Below are 13540 nucleotides of genomic sequence, written 5' to 3' on the forward strand. Positions count from 1 at the left end.
TACAGACCACACTCTGAGTGCCTAGGCTATAGGGGGGAACGACTGCTGTGGAACTGCGATTACATTTTCCAGAAAGCAGTGGCTCCAGAAGGAATGATGGAAGCATTTAAAATTCCCCCAAAACAAGGCAATTATAACAGGGTAGTACTTTATTATCCATTTGCCTGAAATTAAAGACAATCACATTTTTGTGCTGTCAAGGTGAAGGTCATTAAATGTTGATTTTTCTCTTTCCTGTTAGTTATTTCATCCACATGAAATCAGGAAATCAAACACATGCTTCAGAATTTCTCCTCCTGGGATTTTCAGAGAAGTCAGAGATTCAGTTCATGCTCTTTGGGTTGTTCCTGTCCATATACTTGGTCTCGTTCACTGGGAATCTGCTCATCATCCTGGCCATCTGCTCAGACTCCCGTCTCCACACACCCATGTATTTCTTCCTTGCCAACTTGTCCTTTGCTGACATCTGTTTCACTTCCACCACTGTCCCCAAGATGCTGGTGAACATCCAGACTCAGAGCAAAACCATAACATATGAAGGATGTCTCAGCCAGATATTTTTTTTCTTTCTGTTTGGATGCCTGGACAATTTACTCCTGACCGTAATGGCCTATGACCGCTTTGTGGCCATCTGTCACCCCCTGCACTACTCACTCATCATGAACCCACAGCTCTGTGGGTTGCTGGCCCTGGGGTCCTGGTGCATCAGTGTAATGGGCTCCCTTCTCGAGACCTTGACCCTTTTGAGGCTACCCTTCTGCACAAACATGGAAATATCACACTTTTTTTGTGATCTTCCTGAAGTCTTGAAGCTCGCCTGTTCTGACACCCTTATCAATAACATAGTGGTGTATTTTGTGACTATTGTCCTAGGTGTTTTTCCTCTCTCTGGGATCTTTTTTTCTTATTCTCAGATTTTCTCCTCCATCTTGAGAATTTCCTCAACTGCAGATAAGTACAAAGCCTTTTCCACATGTGGGTCTCACCTCTCAGTGGTCTGCTTGTTCTATGGCACAGGCCTAGGGGACTACCTCAGTTCTGCAGCAACTACATCCTCCAGGACAAGTCTGGTGGCCTCAGTGATGTACGCCATTGTCACCCCTATGCTGAACCCCTTCATCTACAGCTTGAGGAATGGGGACATGAAGGGGGCCCTGGGTAGGTTGGTGCCTCTCAGCATCAGGACCATTACAGGACTCTCCTGAGTCACCAGGCATACAATATGAAGGCCCAGAGATCCTGGCTTCCTCCATTCAATATTTTTATTTTTTTCCCCAGGTGTACACATTTTAAAGCAGTTCTCTCCTTGGGTCTTCCTGTCTTCTCTATTGTTGTTCAGGTTATATCTTAGGTTCCCCTTTTCACTTTATAACCAGTCATCTTCATTTAGTGTGAATATACTAAGTATTTTCTCAGTAATCTTCAGATAATTTGGATTTCTTTTAAAAAATAAGTCAAACATCATGTAGTTAATATCTATCCTCAGAGTGATGGGATGTGTGCCTATTTTGGAAATGTCCTGAAAATTCATTCCAGAGATGTTTTCTCAGGTCACATGAATAAAATCAACTGAAAGATCTGACCCCCTCCCTTTTTTCCCCAATCTGATTTACTTTCCTTCCAGTCACATCAACTTTACTAAATTTCTTTGCTTGTCCACAATACAGACTCCTTTAATTTCAGAACCATCTCTTAACTAATTTTGAAACTACAGTGTCTAGTACAGTTCTCAGGATGGAGTTTATTCTCAGTGAATCCTTGTTGAGTGAAAAATAGATGAGCAGGTGATTAAATACAATCAAAACCAAAAAATAAAAATATACTGATTTAATGAAAGCTTTTGAGCTAGAAAAGAAATTTGGTGGGATTTTTGTTTGTTTTTAGTAGGCTCCATGCCCATCATCAAGACCATGGAAGAGACTGAACCCAAGACCCTAAGATCAAAAGTCGGTTCCGTTTTCCCTACATCCTCATCAACATCTGTTGTTTCCTGAGTTGTTAATTTTAGCCATTCTAACACTTTACCCACATACCCTCTATTCCAAATCAGCACATTCAGTGCCACAGGAGATCTTCTCAGCCAGGTACTTCACTGGAGAATGAATGTGATAGTGTATGAGTGCCCGCCTGACTTCCCCAGTTGTGCAGGAAGCTGTCAATGATACCCATTTCATTCTCTACCCACCCAGAAAAAGTGTCCCAAAGGCAAAGGAATCTGAAACTCACTTCCTGTCTTAAGAGTTCTTTTTTTGTGTCATCATGAGCTGAGGAAATGTGGAATTAAGTGTAACAATAGTCCCTGTGGATGGAGAACCTGCTCTGTGCCAGGGAATTTCCTTTGAGCTCTAAAATATCTCTAATTTCTCAGACTGAATCCAGATTACAGATAAGGGAACAAAGATTTGAAAGGCCCATTTCATGTCTTGAGGAAAAAGAGACATCTATATACTTGTTTGACCACCTAAAGACAGATCTGAGGTGGTTGGGAGGATTCTGGGAGGAGAAGAACACACTTGATTCTGATAATGGACCACAGCCTTAACACACAAAAGTGTCACAGACCAAGACAGCCAATTTCAATGACTGGGAGCTAGTTATAGAAGCAGACTCTCTGGGCAACCCTAGACATGCCATATTAATAGTAGTACTAGCCCAGCTATGACAGCCAAAAATTTCTCCAGATATTTCCAAGTGTCTTCTGGAGGAATAATCATCCTTGGCTGAGAACCACTGGCCTATCTTGTTGCATTCCAATAAAAGCAAATCAGTTCATAATGACCCAGTTCATAATTCTGGGTCAATCACTCAACCATTTTGAATCACATTTCTACAAATGTAGAAAGAGGGTCATAATTTTACAGTCCCCAAGAATGGCTTTGTTGGAAATAAATGATACAACCCATATAAGATTCTAAGTTCAGCCTGTGGTGTCTTTAAAGTTCTAAATAGATCTATTATAATACCAATGGTTTTAAAAGTGAAGGACTGGAGAGAAGGGGGCAAGATGACGGAAGAGTAGTGTCCCCAAGTCACCTGTCCCCACCAACTTACCTAGATAACTTTGGAATCATACTTAAAACCTATGAATTCGGCCTGAGATTTAAATAGAGAACAGCTGGAATGCTACCGTGATAGGAGTTTGGCATCTATCAAGGTAGGAAGATGGAAATAAATAATTTTAAAAGCATCCAGTGGGGGAGGGTCCCCTGGGAGGAGCCGGACTAATGCTGGGCTGCGAGTGCTTCCAGGACAGGAAAGTCCAGGCCTGGAGAAGCAGGAACTTAACCAATCTTCCCTGACTGTAAGGCACTTGCAGGGAACTCGGGCAGGATCCCAGGAGGGGCAGTGGAGCCCCCAGGTTCCCGGGGTCACTAACAGAGGAAGTGCAACCCAGGGGAGAGTGCATCACACACCGCGGGCCAAGCACCCTAACAGGCTGGAGCGCACGCCCAGCAGCCCTGGGAGCAGCTCAGGCGGCTCAGGCTGGGGCTCCGAGTGGAGGGGGCTGCACAACCCCAGGAGCGTGATTCCAGCTGTGCAGACCCTGGAGCCCAGGGCGCCAGGGGACACAGCCCAGAATCCAGCACTCTCCCTGGGACAGGCAGAGGCCAGTGGGCACAGGATAGCGAGGACGCTCTTGCCACCGGGTGCCCCCGAGCTGTGCATATGGGCGCCCCTGCCCCCAGAGCATCCAGGCCCCAGCGAACTGGGAGACTGCAGTAGTTACTGCGGGAGCTGACTCCAGGGCTGGAGAGCTGGCTGCCACCACTGTTGATGTTCTTCCTAGTGTCACCTTGTGCATGGGACTGAGCAAGGCCGCCAGGGAGCAGAGGCCACACAGGATAAACAGCTCCCACTGAGCCGTGGACTTGGCAGGGGCCGGGCAGCTCCCCCAGGTGCACACACCTGGGAATCAGCACAGGAAGCCTCTCCCCCAGAAGACCCTCTAGAAGGAGAGGGGAAGAACAAATTCTTAACCAAGTAGCACTGGAAAGCTCCAAGGGAAGTCAAGGGACTTACAGTATATAGAATCAGAGGATACACCTCCTTGGGGTTTTTTGTTTGTTTGTTTTGTTTTTTGTTTGTTTGTTTTCCCACTTTCTTCCCCCTTTTTCCTTCCTTTCTCCAATACAACTTGTTTTCTGCCACTCTGCACTGAGCAAAATGACTAGAAGGAAGAACTCATCACAAAAAAAAAGAATCAAAACAGTACTCACTCCCACAGAGTTACAGAATTTGGATTACAATTCAACGTCAGAAAGACAATTCAGAAGCACAATTATAAAGCTACTGGTGGTTCGGGACAAAAGCATAAAGGATTCAAGAGGCGTTAAGACTGCAGAATTTAGATCTAATCAGGCCAAAATTAAATATCCATTAAATGAGATGCAATCCAAACTGGAGGTCCTAATGACGAGGGTTAAGGAGGTAGAAGGAGTAAGTGACAAAGAAGACAATTTGATGGCAAGGAAGGAAGCTGAGGAAAAAAGAATTAAAATATCATGAGGAAAGGTTAAGGGAAATAAATAACAGCCTCAGAAGGAAAAAACTACGTTTAATGGGGGTTCTAGAGGTCGCCGAAAGGGACAGAGGATGAGAAAGTACATTTAAACAAATCATAGCTTAGAACGTCCCTAACTTGGGAAGGGAAACCAGCATTCACATCCAGGAGATAGAGAACCCCCCCCCACCCCACAAAATCAATAAAAACCGTTAAACACTACAACATTTAACAGTGAAACCTGCAAATTCCAAAGATAAGGAGAAGATCCTTAAAACACCAAGAGACAAGAAATCCTGAAACTTTATGGGGAGAAGTATTAGATTAACAGCAGACCTCTCCACAGGGACCTGTCAGGCTAGAAAAGGCTGGAAGGATAATTTCAAGGTCATAAACGAAAAGATCCTTCAGCAAAGAATACTTTAACCAGCAAGGATGGCATTCAAAAAAAAGAAGGAGAGATCAAGAGCTTCCAAGATAGGCAGAAACTGAAAGAAGAAGCTCCACAGTTTTCCAGAGTGCCTACACCAGTTCACATTCCCACCAACAGTGTAAGAGGGTTCCGTTTTCTCCACATTCTCTCCAACATTTGTGGTTTCCTGCCTTGTTAATTTTCCCCATTCTCACTGGTGTGAGGTGGTATCTCATTGTGGTTTTTGATTTGTATTTCCCTGATGCCAAGTGATGTGGAGCATTTTCTCATATACGTGTTGGCCATGTCTATGTCTTCCCCTGTGAGAGTTCTCTTCATGTCTTTTGCCCATTTCATGATTGGATTGTTTGTTTCTTTGGTGTTGAGTTTAATAAGTTCTGCATAGATCTTGGAAACTAGCCCTTTATCTGATACGTCATTTGCAAATATCTTCTCCCATTCTGTAGGTTGTCTTTTAGTTTTGTTGACTGTATCCTTTGCTGTGCAAAAGCTTCTTATCTTGATGAAGTCCCAATAGTTCATTTTTGCTTTTGTTTCTTTTGCTTTCGTGGATGTATCTTGCAAGAAGTTACTGTGGCCAAGTTCAAAAAGGGTGTTGCCTGTGTTCTCCTCTAGGATTTTGATGGAATCTTGTCTCACATTTAGATCTCTCATCCATTTTGAGTTTATCTTTGTGTATGGTGAAAGAGAGTGGTCCAGTTTCATTCTTCTGCATGTGGATGTCCAATTTTCCCAGCACCATTTATTGAAGAGACTGTCTTTCTTCCAATGGATAGTCTTTCCTCCTTTATCGAATATTAGTTGACCATAAAGTTGAGGGTCCACTTCTGGGTTCTCTATTCTGTTCCATTGATCTATGTGTCTGTTTTTGTGCCAGTACCACACTGTCTCGATGACCACAGCTTTGTAGAACAACCCGAAATCTGGCATGGTGATGTCCCCAGCTATGGTTTTCTTTCTTAATATTCCCCTGGCTATTCGGGGTCTTTTCTGATTCCACACAAATCTCAAAATAATTTGTTCTAACTCTCTGAAGAAAGTCCATGGTATTTTGATAGGGATTGCATTAAACGTGTAAATTGCCCTGGGTAACATTGACATTTTCAGAATATGTGTGGAGGTTCCTCAAAGAGTTAAAAATAGACTTGCCCTACGACCCAGCAATTGCACTGCTGGGGATTTACCCCAAAGATGCAGGTGCAATGAAACGCCGGGACACCTGCACCCCGATGTTTCTAGCAGCAATGTCCACAATAGCCAAACTGTGGAAGGAGCCTCGGTGTCCATCGAAAGATGAATGGATAAAGACTATGTGGTTTATGTATACAATGGAATATTACTGAGCCATTAGAAACGACAAATACCCACCATTTGCTTCGATGTGGATGGAACTGGAGGGTATTATGCTGAGTGAAATAAGTCAATCGGAGAAGGACAACCATTATATGGTCTCATTCATCTGGGGAATATAAATAATAGTGAAAGGAAATAGAAGGGAAGGGAGAAGATGGGTAGGAAATATCAGAAAGGGAGACAGAACATAAAGACTCCTAACTCTGGGAAACAAACTAGGGGTGGTGGAAGGGGAGGAGGGCAGGGGGGTGGGGGTGAATGGGAGACAGGCACTGAGGGCGGCACTTGACGGGATGAGCACTGGGTGTTATTCTGCATGTTGGCAAATGAACACCAATAAAAAATAAATTTATTAAAATAAATAAATAAATAAATAAATAAATAAATAAATAAATAAATAAGAAACTGAAAGAATATGTGACCTCCAAACCAGCTCTGCAAGAAATATTAAGGGCGACTCTGTAAAAGAAAGACAAAGTTCAGGGAAACAATCCAAAAAAACAGGGATTGAATAGGTATCATGATGACACTAAATTCATATCTTTCAATAGTAACTCTGAATGTGAATGGGCTTAATGATCCCATCAAAAGGCACAGGGTTTCAGACTGGATAAAAAAGGAAGACCCATCTATTTGCTGTCTACAAGAGACTCATTTTATTTTATTTTTTTCAAGAGACTCATTTTAGATGTAAGGACACCTACAGCCTGAAAATAAAAAGTTGGAGAACCATTTACCATTCAAAAGGTCCTCAAAAGAAAGCAGGGGTAGCCATCCTCATATCAGATAAACTAAAGTTTATCCCAAATTCTGTAGTAAGAGATGAATAGGGACATTATATCATACTTCAAGGATCTATTCAACAAGAGGACCTAACAATCATGAATATTTATGCCCATAATGTGGGAGCTGCCAAGTATATCACTCAATTAATAACCAAAGTAAAGACATACTTAGATAATAATACACTTATACTGGGAGCTGGATCACAGCTTCCTGTAATTGACTAATCTTCTAAGCACAACATCTCCAAAGAAACAAAAGCTTTAAATGATATACTGGACCAGAGGGATTTCAGAGATATTTACAGAACTTTACATCCAAAGGCAAGTAAGTACACATTCTTCTCAAGTGCACATGGAACTTTCTCCAGAATGGACCACATACTGGGTCACAAATCAGGTCTTAACTGATACCAAAAGATTGGGATCGTCCCCTGCGTATTTTCAGACCATAATGCTTTGAAATTAGAACTAAATCACAAGAAGAAGTATGGAAGGATTTCAAACACGTGGAGGTTAAGGACCATCCTGCTAAAAGATGAAAGGGTCAACCAGGAAATTAGGGAACAATTAAAAAGATTCATGGACACGAATGAGAATGAAGATACAACTGTTCAAAATCTTTGGGATTTTTCTTTCTGAGGCTGCCATTTAATTCCCTTAATCTATCCTCATGATTTGTTTGTCTCTTTTTTCCTCAGTATCCCTCTTTGCCATCAACTTGTCTTCTATGTCACTCACTCTTTCCTCTACCTTGTTAACCCTCGTCATTAGGACCTCTAGTTTGGATTGCATCTTATTTAATTGATTTTTAATTTCTTCCTGATTGGACCTAAATTCTGCAGTTATGAAGTCTCTTGAGTCCTTTATGCTTTTTTTCTAGAACCACCAGTAGCTTTATAATTGTGCTTCTGAATTGGCTTTCTGACATTGAAGTGTAATCCAAATTCTGTAACTCTGTGGGAGAGAGGACTGTTTCTGATTCTTTCTTTTGAGGTGAGGTTTTCCTTCTAGTCATTTTGCTCAGTGCAGAGTGGCCAAAAACAAATTGTATTGGGAAAAGGAGAAAAAGAGAGAAGAGAAAGAAGAAAAAAGAAAAAAGAAAAAAAGGAAAAAAAAGAGAAGAAAAGATAAGAAAAAGGGGGGGAAGCAAACAGAAATTAAAAAAAACAAGGGGGAGTAACCTCTGATTCTGTATACTGTAAATCCCTCGACTTCCCCTGGAACTTTCCAGCGCTGCGTGGTCAATAATTTGTTTTTCCCCTGTCCATCTAGCTGATGTTCTGGGGGAGGGGCCTGCTGTGCTGATTTTCAGGAGTTAGCACTTGGGGGAGCTGTTCAGCCCCCAGCCTGATGCTGGGCTCAGTGAAAGATGTTTAAGCTGTTTATCTGGTAAGGCCACTGTGAGGCTCAGTGGGGGTTGTTTATCCTGTGAGGCCCCAGGAGGAACAGCAACAGTAGCAGCTGGATTCAGCTCCTGCAGCAACTATGGAGCTCTCAGTCTGCAGGGGCCTGGACGCTCCGGGGGCGGGGCCGCTGATGTGCTCAGCTCTGTGCTGCCCGTAGGCTGGAGTGTCCTTGCTGTCCTGAGCCCTCCCGGCCTCTGCCTGTCCCGGGGGGAGGCCGGATCCTGGGCTGTGTCCCCGGTGCCCTGTGCTCCCGGGCCTGCGCTGTTGGATTTGCGCTCCCGGCGCGCAGACCCCTCCACGCGGAGCCGCATCCCGAGCCCCTCGGAGCTGCTCCCGGGTCCAGCCGAGCGCACGCTGCAGCCCTTTAGGGAGCTCGGCCGGGGGTGTGGTGCACTCTCCCTGGGGCGCAGGTGTCTGTTAGTGTCCCAGGGAGCATGAGGGCATCCCCGCCCCTCCTGGGGTCCTGCTCTAACTCCCTGCGAGTGCCTTTCCCCCCCGAGAAGATTGGTGAAGCTCCTGCTTCTCCGGGGATGGGGCTTTCCTGTCCTGGGGGCACTCACCCTGGCCTTTGCTCAGCTCCTCCCCCTTGGATGCCTTTTGTTTCTTTCTTACCCCCACTCCCCACCCCGCCCCCGTCTTCCTACCTTGATAGAAGCATGAATTCTTCTCACTGTAGCATTCCAGCTGTTCTCTCTTTCAATCTCAAGCCGAATTTGTAGGTTTTCAGGATGATTTGAAGGTTATCTAGGTAATTTGGTGGGGACAGGTGACTTGGGGACCCTACTCTTCCGCCGTCTTGCCCTGCCTCCCTCCCATTGACATTTTTCACAGAGCTGTAACAAATAATCCTAAAATTTGCATGGAACCAGAAAAGCCCCCAAATAGGCAAAGTACTGTTGAAAAAGAAAACCAAATCTGGTGGCATCAAAATTTAGGACTTCACGCTCTATTAAAAAGCTGTAATCATTAAGACAGTAGAATACTCGCACAAAAATGGAGCCATAGATCAATGGAACAGAATAGGGAACCCAGAAATGAACCCTCAACTCTACAGTCAATTAATCTTCAACAAAGCAGGAAATACTATCCAATGGAAAAAAGACAATCTCTTCAACAAATGGTGTTGGAAAAATTGGACAGCCACATGGAAGAATGAAACCTGGTCATTTTCTTACAGCATCCACAAAGATAAACTCAAAACAAATAAAAGACCTAAATGTGCAGCAGGAATTCATTAAATTCCTAGAGGAGAACTCGAGCAGAAACCTCTTTGACCTCTGCTGCTGAAACTTTTTGCTAGATATGTCTCCAAATGCAAAAAAAAAAATGAAGATCAGGACTTTCATCAAGATAAAAAGCTTTTGCACAGTGAAGGAAACACTGGACAAAGCCAAAGACAACCTACAGAATGGGATATTTTTGCAAATGTTTTATCAGAGACACTTAACTATAAGAAACAAACTCAGGCTGGAGATGAAGGGGTTCAGCATGGGGGTGACCACCATGTACATCACTGAGGCTACTGCACTTGAGTGGGAGCTCTGGGGAGCAGCAGAACTAAGGTACACTCCTAGGTCCATAGAATAAAATAAGGAGACAACAAAGAGGTGAGAAGCACAGGTGGAAAATGCTTTATACTTGCCCTGAGCTGATGAGATTCCACATATGGAGATTATCTTAGAATAAGAGTAAATTATCCCAGTGAGAGACCAACCCCAGAAACATAGCTACAAAATTCATTACCATTTTACTAAGAAAGATGTCAGAAAAGGCAAGTTGGGTCATCTGACTGAGTTCACAGAAAAAGGGAGGGATTTCCACCTCTCTATAGAAGGACAGTTGCAACACCATTGAGGTTTATAACAAGAAATGCAAGACACCTATGACCCAGGACACAAGAACCAGCCACACACAGAACCAGGGGTTCATGATGACCATGTAGTGCAAGGGTGACAGATGGCCACATGTTGGTCATAAGTCATCACGGCTAGAAGATCCATGTCCAACACTGTAAAGATTACTATAAAGTACATCTGTGTGATGCAGGCTACATAGGTGATTACCTTGCTCTGAGTCTTGATATTCTGCAGCATCTTCAGGACAGTGGTGGAGGTGAAACAGATGTGACAAAGGAGAGGTTGGTGAGGAAGAAGTACACTGGGGTGAGGAGGCTGGGATCTGTACTGATGACCAGGATGATGAGCAGGTTTCCAAACACAGTGATCAGGTACATGGAGAGGAGCATCCCAAATAGGAGGGGCTGTAATTCTGGTTCCTCTGATAATCCCAGAAGAAGAAACTTTGAAATTTTTGTTCCCTTGCTAGGTTCCATGTGGTGGAAGTGACTTCTGGGAAGAAGGAAGTAACGTGACTGATTTCCACACAAACTAATGTAGTTTTGGAATGTTGGTGAGATTCAGAGCCAAAGACCAAAACAGAATCCTTGAGATGTCTTTGCTGCAAAAAAGGTGATTTTATTAAAGCTCAAAACAGGACCTGTGGGCAGAAAGAGCTGCTACACTGGGGTTGTGAGGAGTGATTATGTACTTTTTAGTCAGTGGGGGTTATGGATAGCCTAAGTCTCTAAGGGATTTAGAAGCAAGGTTTTCAGAATGTTAAGGGGCTAACTGCTTTTAAGATAAAGCTCTTTTTGACTCCTAACTCTGGGAAACGAACTAGGGGTGGTGGAAGGGGAGGAGGGCAGGTGGTGGGGGTGAATGGGTGACAGGCACTGAGGGGGGCACTTGAAAGGATGAGCACTGGATGTTATTCTGTATGTTGGCAAATTGAACACCAATAAAAAAATTATTATTAAAAAAAGATAAAGCTCTTTTAGTCATAAACTTTCATACTTCACAGCAACCATGATTTCCTTCCATGAAAAAGGTCATGCTCTGCATGTTTCAAGTATGTATCAATGGGCTGCAAGCCCTACAAAATTTAATTTAAGCTGAATTTCTTTTGCCTTTGTTTCCCCACATTAAGATTTGCATTAATCACAGATTTGAAAATCAACTTTTTATATTTTGTAGCCCATGAATTAATTTTAATATGTTGTGCATGGATATGGCCCCCTTTAAAGAATCCACTGCGTCATATCTAATCATTTTTTTTACCAACTAGCTTCTTTCCTAAGAAATCATATATTCTTCATGATTCATATATTCTTCATCACTTGGGCAGCCCCGGTGGCCCAGCGGTTTAGCACCACCTTCAGCCCAGGATGTGATCCTGGAGACCCAAGATCAACTCCCACGTCAAGCTCCCTGCATGAAGCCTGCTTCTCCCTCTGCCTGTGTCTCTGCCTCTCTCTCTGTGCCTCTCATGAATAAATAAATAAAATATAAAAAAACAAATCATATATTGTATAGTTTTACAAAGAAATTCTTCAAATATCTCAGGAATATTAATTGACTGCTGATCATGTTTAAGGAATTATGTAAGACATGGTTGTTTTAATGTTTATATTTCATTAGAGACTCAAAGCAAGCTTAACTTGACAATAGGCAAGTTCTAAAGTCCTGTGAACCTCACATTCAGCCTACAGAAAGTCCTTAGAAACTTGTTATCTTTACCACCCTCCCTCCACAAGCTGAAAAGTGTATAGCCAGTCTTCCTCACAGTCCCCATGCAGCTCTCTCTGTCCATGAGTCCTGACTCTTGCTATAGTAAAAGCACATTTTTCCATCATAAAATGACTCAAGAATTCTGTCCTGACCTTTGCATGTAGCAACGCACATCATAAATGATATTCCATTTGACAAGGATAGCCTGTTATATATCAAAAACTGACACAGTAATCCAAGTGATCAGACTTGAGGCAATTAAAATATGTGCTACTTTTTATTTGTAGCATATGTTCTGACAAATGAGGAGAGCACTCATGATCATTCTGTCATTCAAGCTTATTTCCAATGACTTTATGAACAGGTAACTACATGTGGGCTCTCTTCCAGGTCCCTGGAAGAATTTGAAAGACATGCATGTTTGTGCAGAACTGGTAACCCTGACCCACATAAATGGTAAGACATCAAGCTCTCCTGTGAAGCATCCTCAGGTCATGCAGGGGGAAGGGATTTCTGAGCAGGAAGGAGATAGGAAATAGATGATATTAATACTGTTCATCTGCCCTCCCTTAGCATTTGTGACAAATATTGGGAAAAGGGAGTCGTTTTGTGTACCAACAGAAAGAGTCATGATAGCAGGTAACATTGGAAATTTTCAAGTAGAAACAGGAAGATAATTCAGTGATAAAACATACAAAACACTAACCAACCCTTCACCTCAAAGAATAAACCCTCCCATTGTGGACATTGGTGTCCACATGCTTCAGTAAATAGATGTACAGCATGAACAGTGATAGAAAGAGAGAAAGAAACAGAAAGAAAGAAAGAAGAAAGAAAGAAAAAGAAATAAAGAAGAAAAAAGAAAGAAAGAAAGATTTTGTGTAGTAACAAAATAAATATTTAGAAATTTTGCCTTCATCATATTTATGTTCATCTTGATGCTAAGAATATACCCAGCCCATCTATTTATTCAGATTTGTCTTTCCATGTAGATTCCACTGAGAGATAGGTACTTGCTAATCAGTGTTTGCAGGGACTATGATAGGCTTTCTGGACATCTAGGTGAATCACAGAATAAAAGCAAGAGACCAATTTAGAAACACAAGAACGTATTTGTAGAGTAAGTGCCTGACATTAATCTTTTTGATTGTAATATAAGTTCCTGACTTTAAGTTTTTTATTTCGAAGGCATCCATTTCAAAGACAGTTCTGTTGAAGAAACACCTTGTCAGATGAGACACAACTACCAGATAAGCACTCAATTTGCCCCAGCCATGAATACCTCTTCAGAAAGCCCTGAGTAACCTTGAGACTGACACATGAGTGACTCTGCTTTTCCCTTCAGCACCTGAATTCTACTCATACAATATTCTACAAAAGGGTGAACCCACAACCCACTCTGGCCATGGACCTTAATAAAGGCAGATCCCTCAGCTGCACTCTCTCTCCTTCTGATTGACGTATTCCCATCTCTGAGACCTCCTTGAATGACCCTT

The 13540-nt window shown here is 42.7% G+C and overlaps 1 protein-coding gene and 1 pseudogene across 1 annotated transcript; one reads left to right on the plus strand and one right to left on the minus strand.

Annotated features, from left to right (window-relative positions):
* Positions 1 to 248: 248 nt before the first annotated feature.
* LOC121495079 (olfactory receptor 7C1-like) lies at positions 249 to 1205 on the plus strand. The gene has a single exon (XM_041762374.1). It carries the CDS (start codon positions 255 to 257, stop codon positions 1203 to 1205), a length of 951 nt encoding a protein of 316 aa, XP_041618308.1. The 5' UTR covers positions 249 to 254.
* An 831-nt stretch (positions 1206 to 2036) lies between these two features.
* Positions 2037 to 10810, minus strand: LOC121495080 (annotated as a pseudogene).
* Positions 10811 to 13540: the final 2730 nt, after the last annotated feature.

This window comes from Vulpes lagopus, chromosome 7 (assembly GCF_018345385.1).
Source record: "Vulpes lagopus strain Blue_001 chromosome 7, ASM1834538v1, whole genome shotgun sequence".
In the NCBI taxonomy this organism is placed as follows: Eukaryota; Metazoa; Chordata; class Mammalia; order Carnivora; family Canidae; genus Vulpes; species Vulpes lagopus.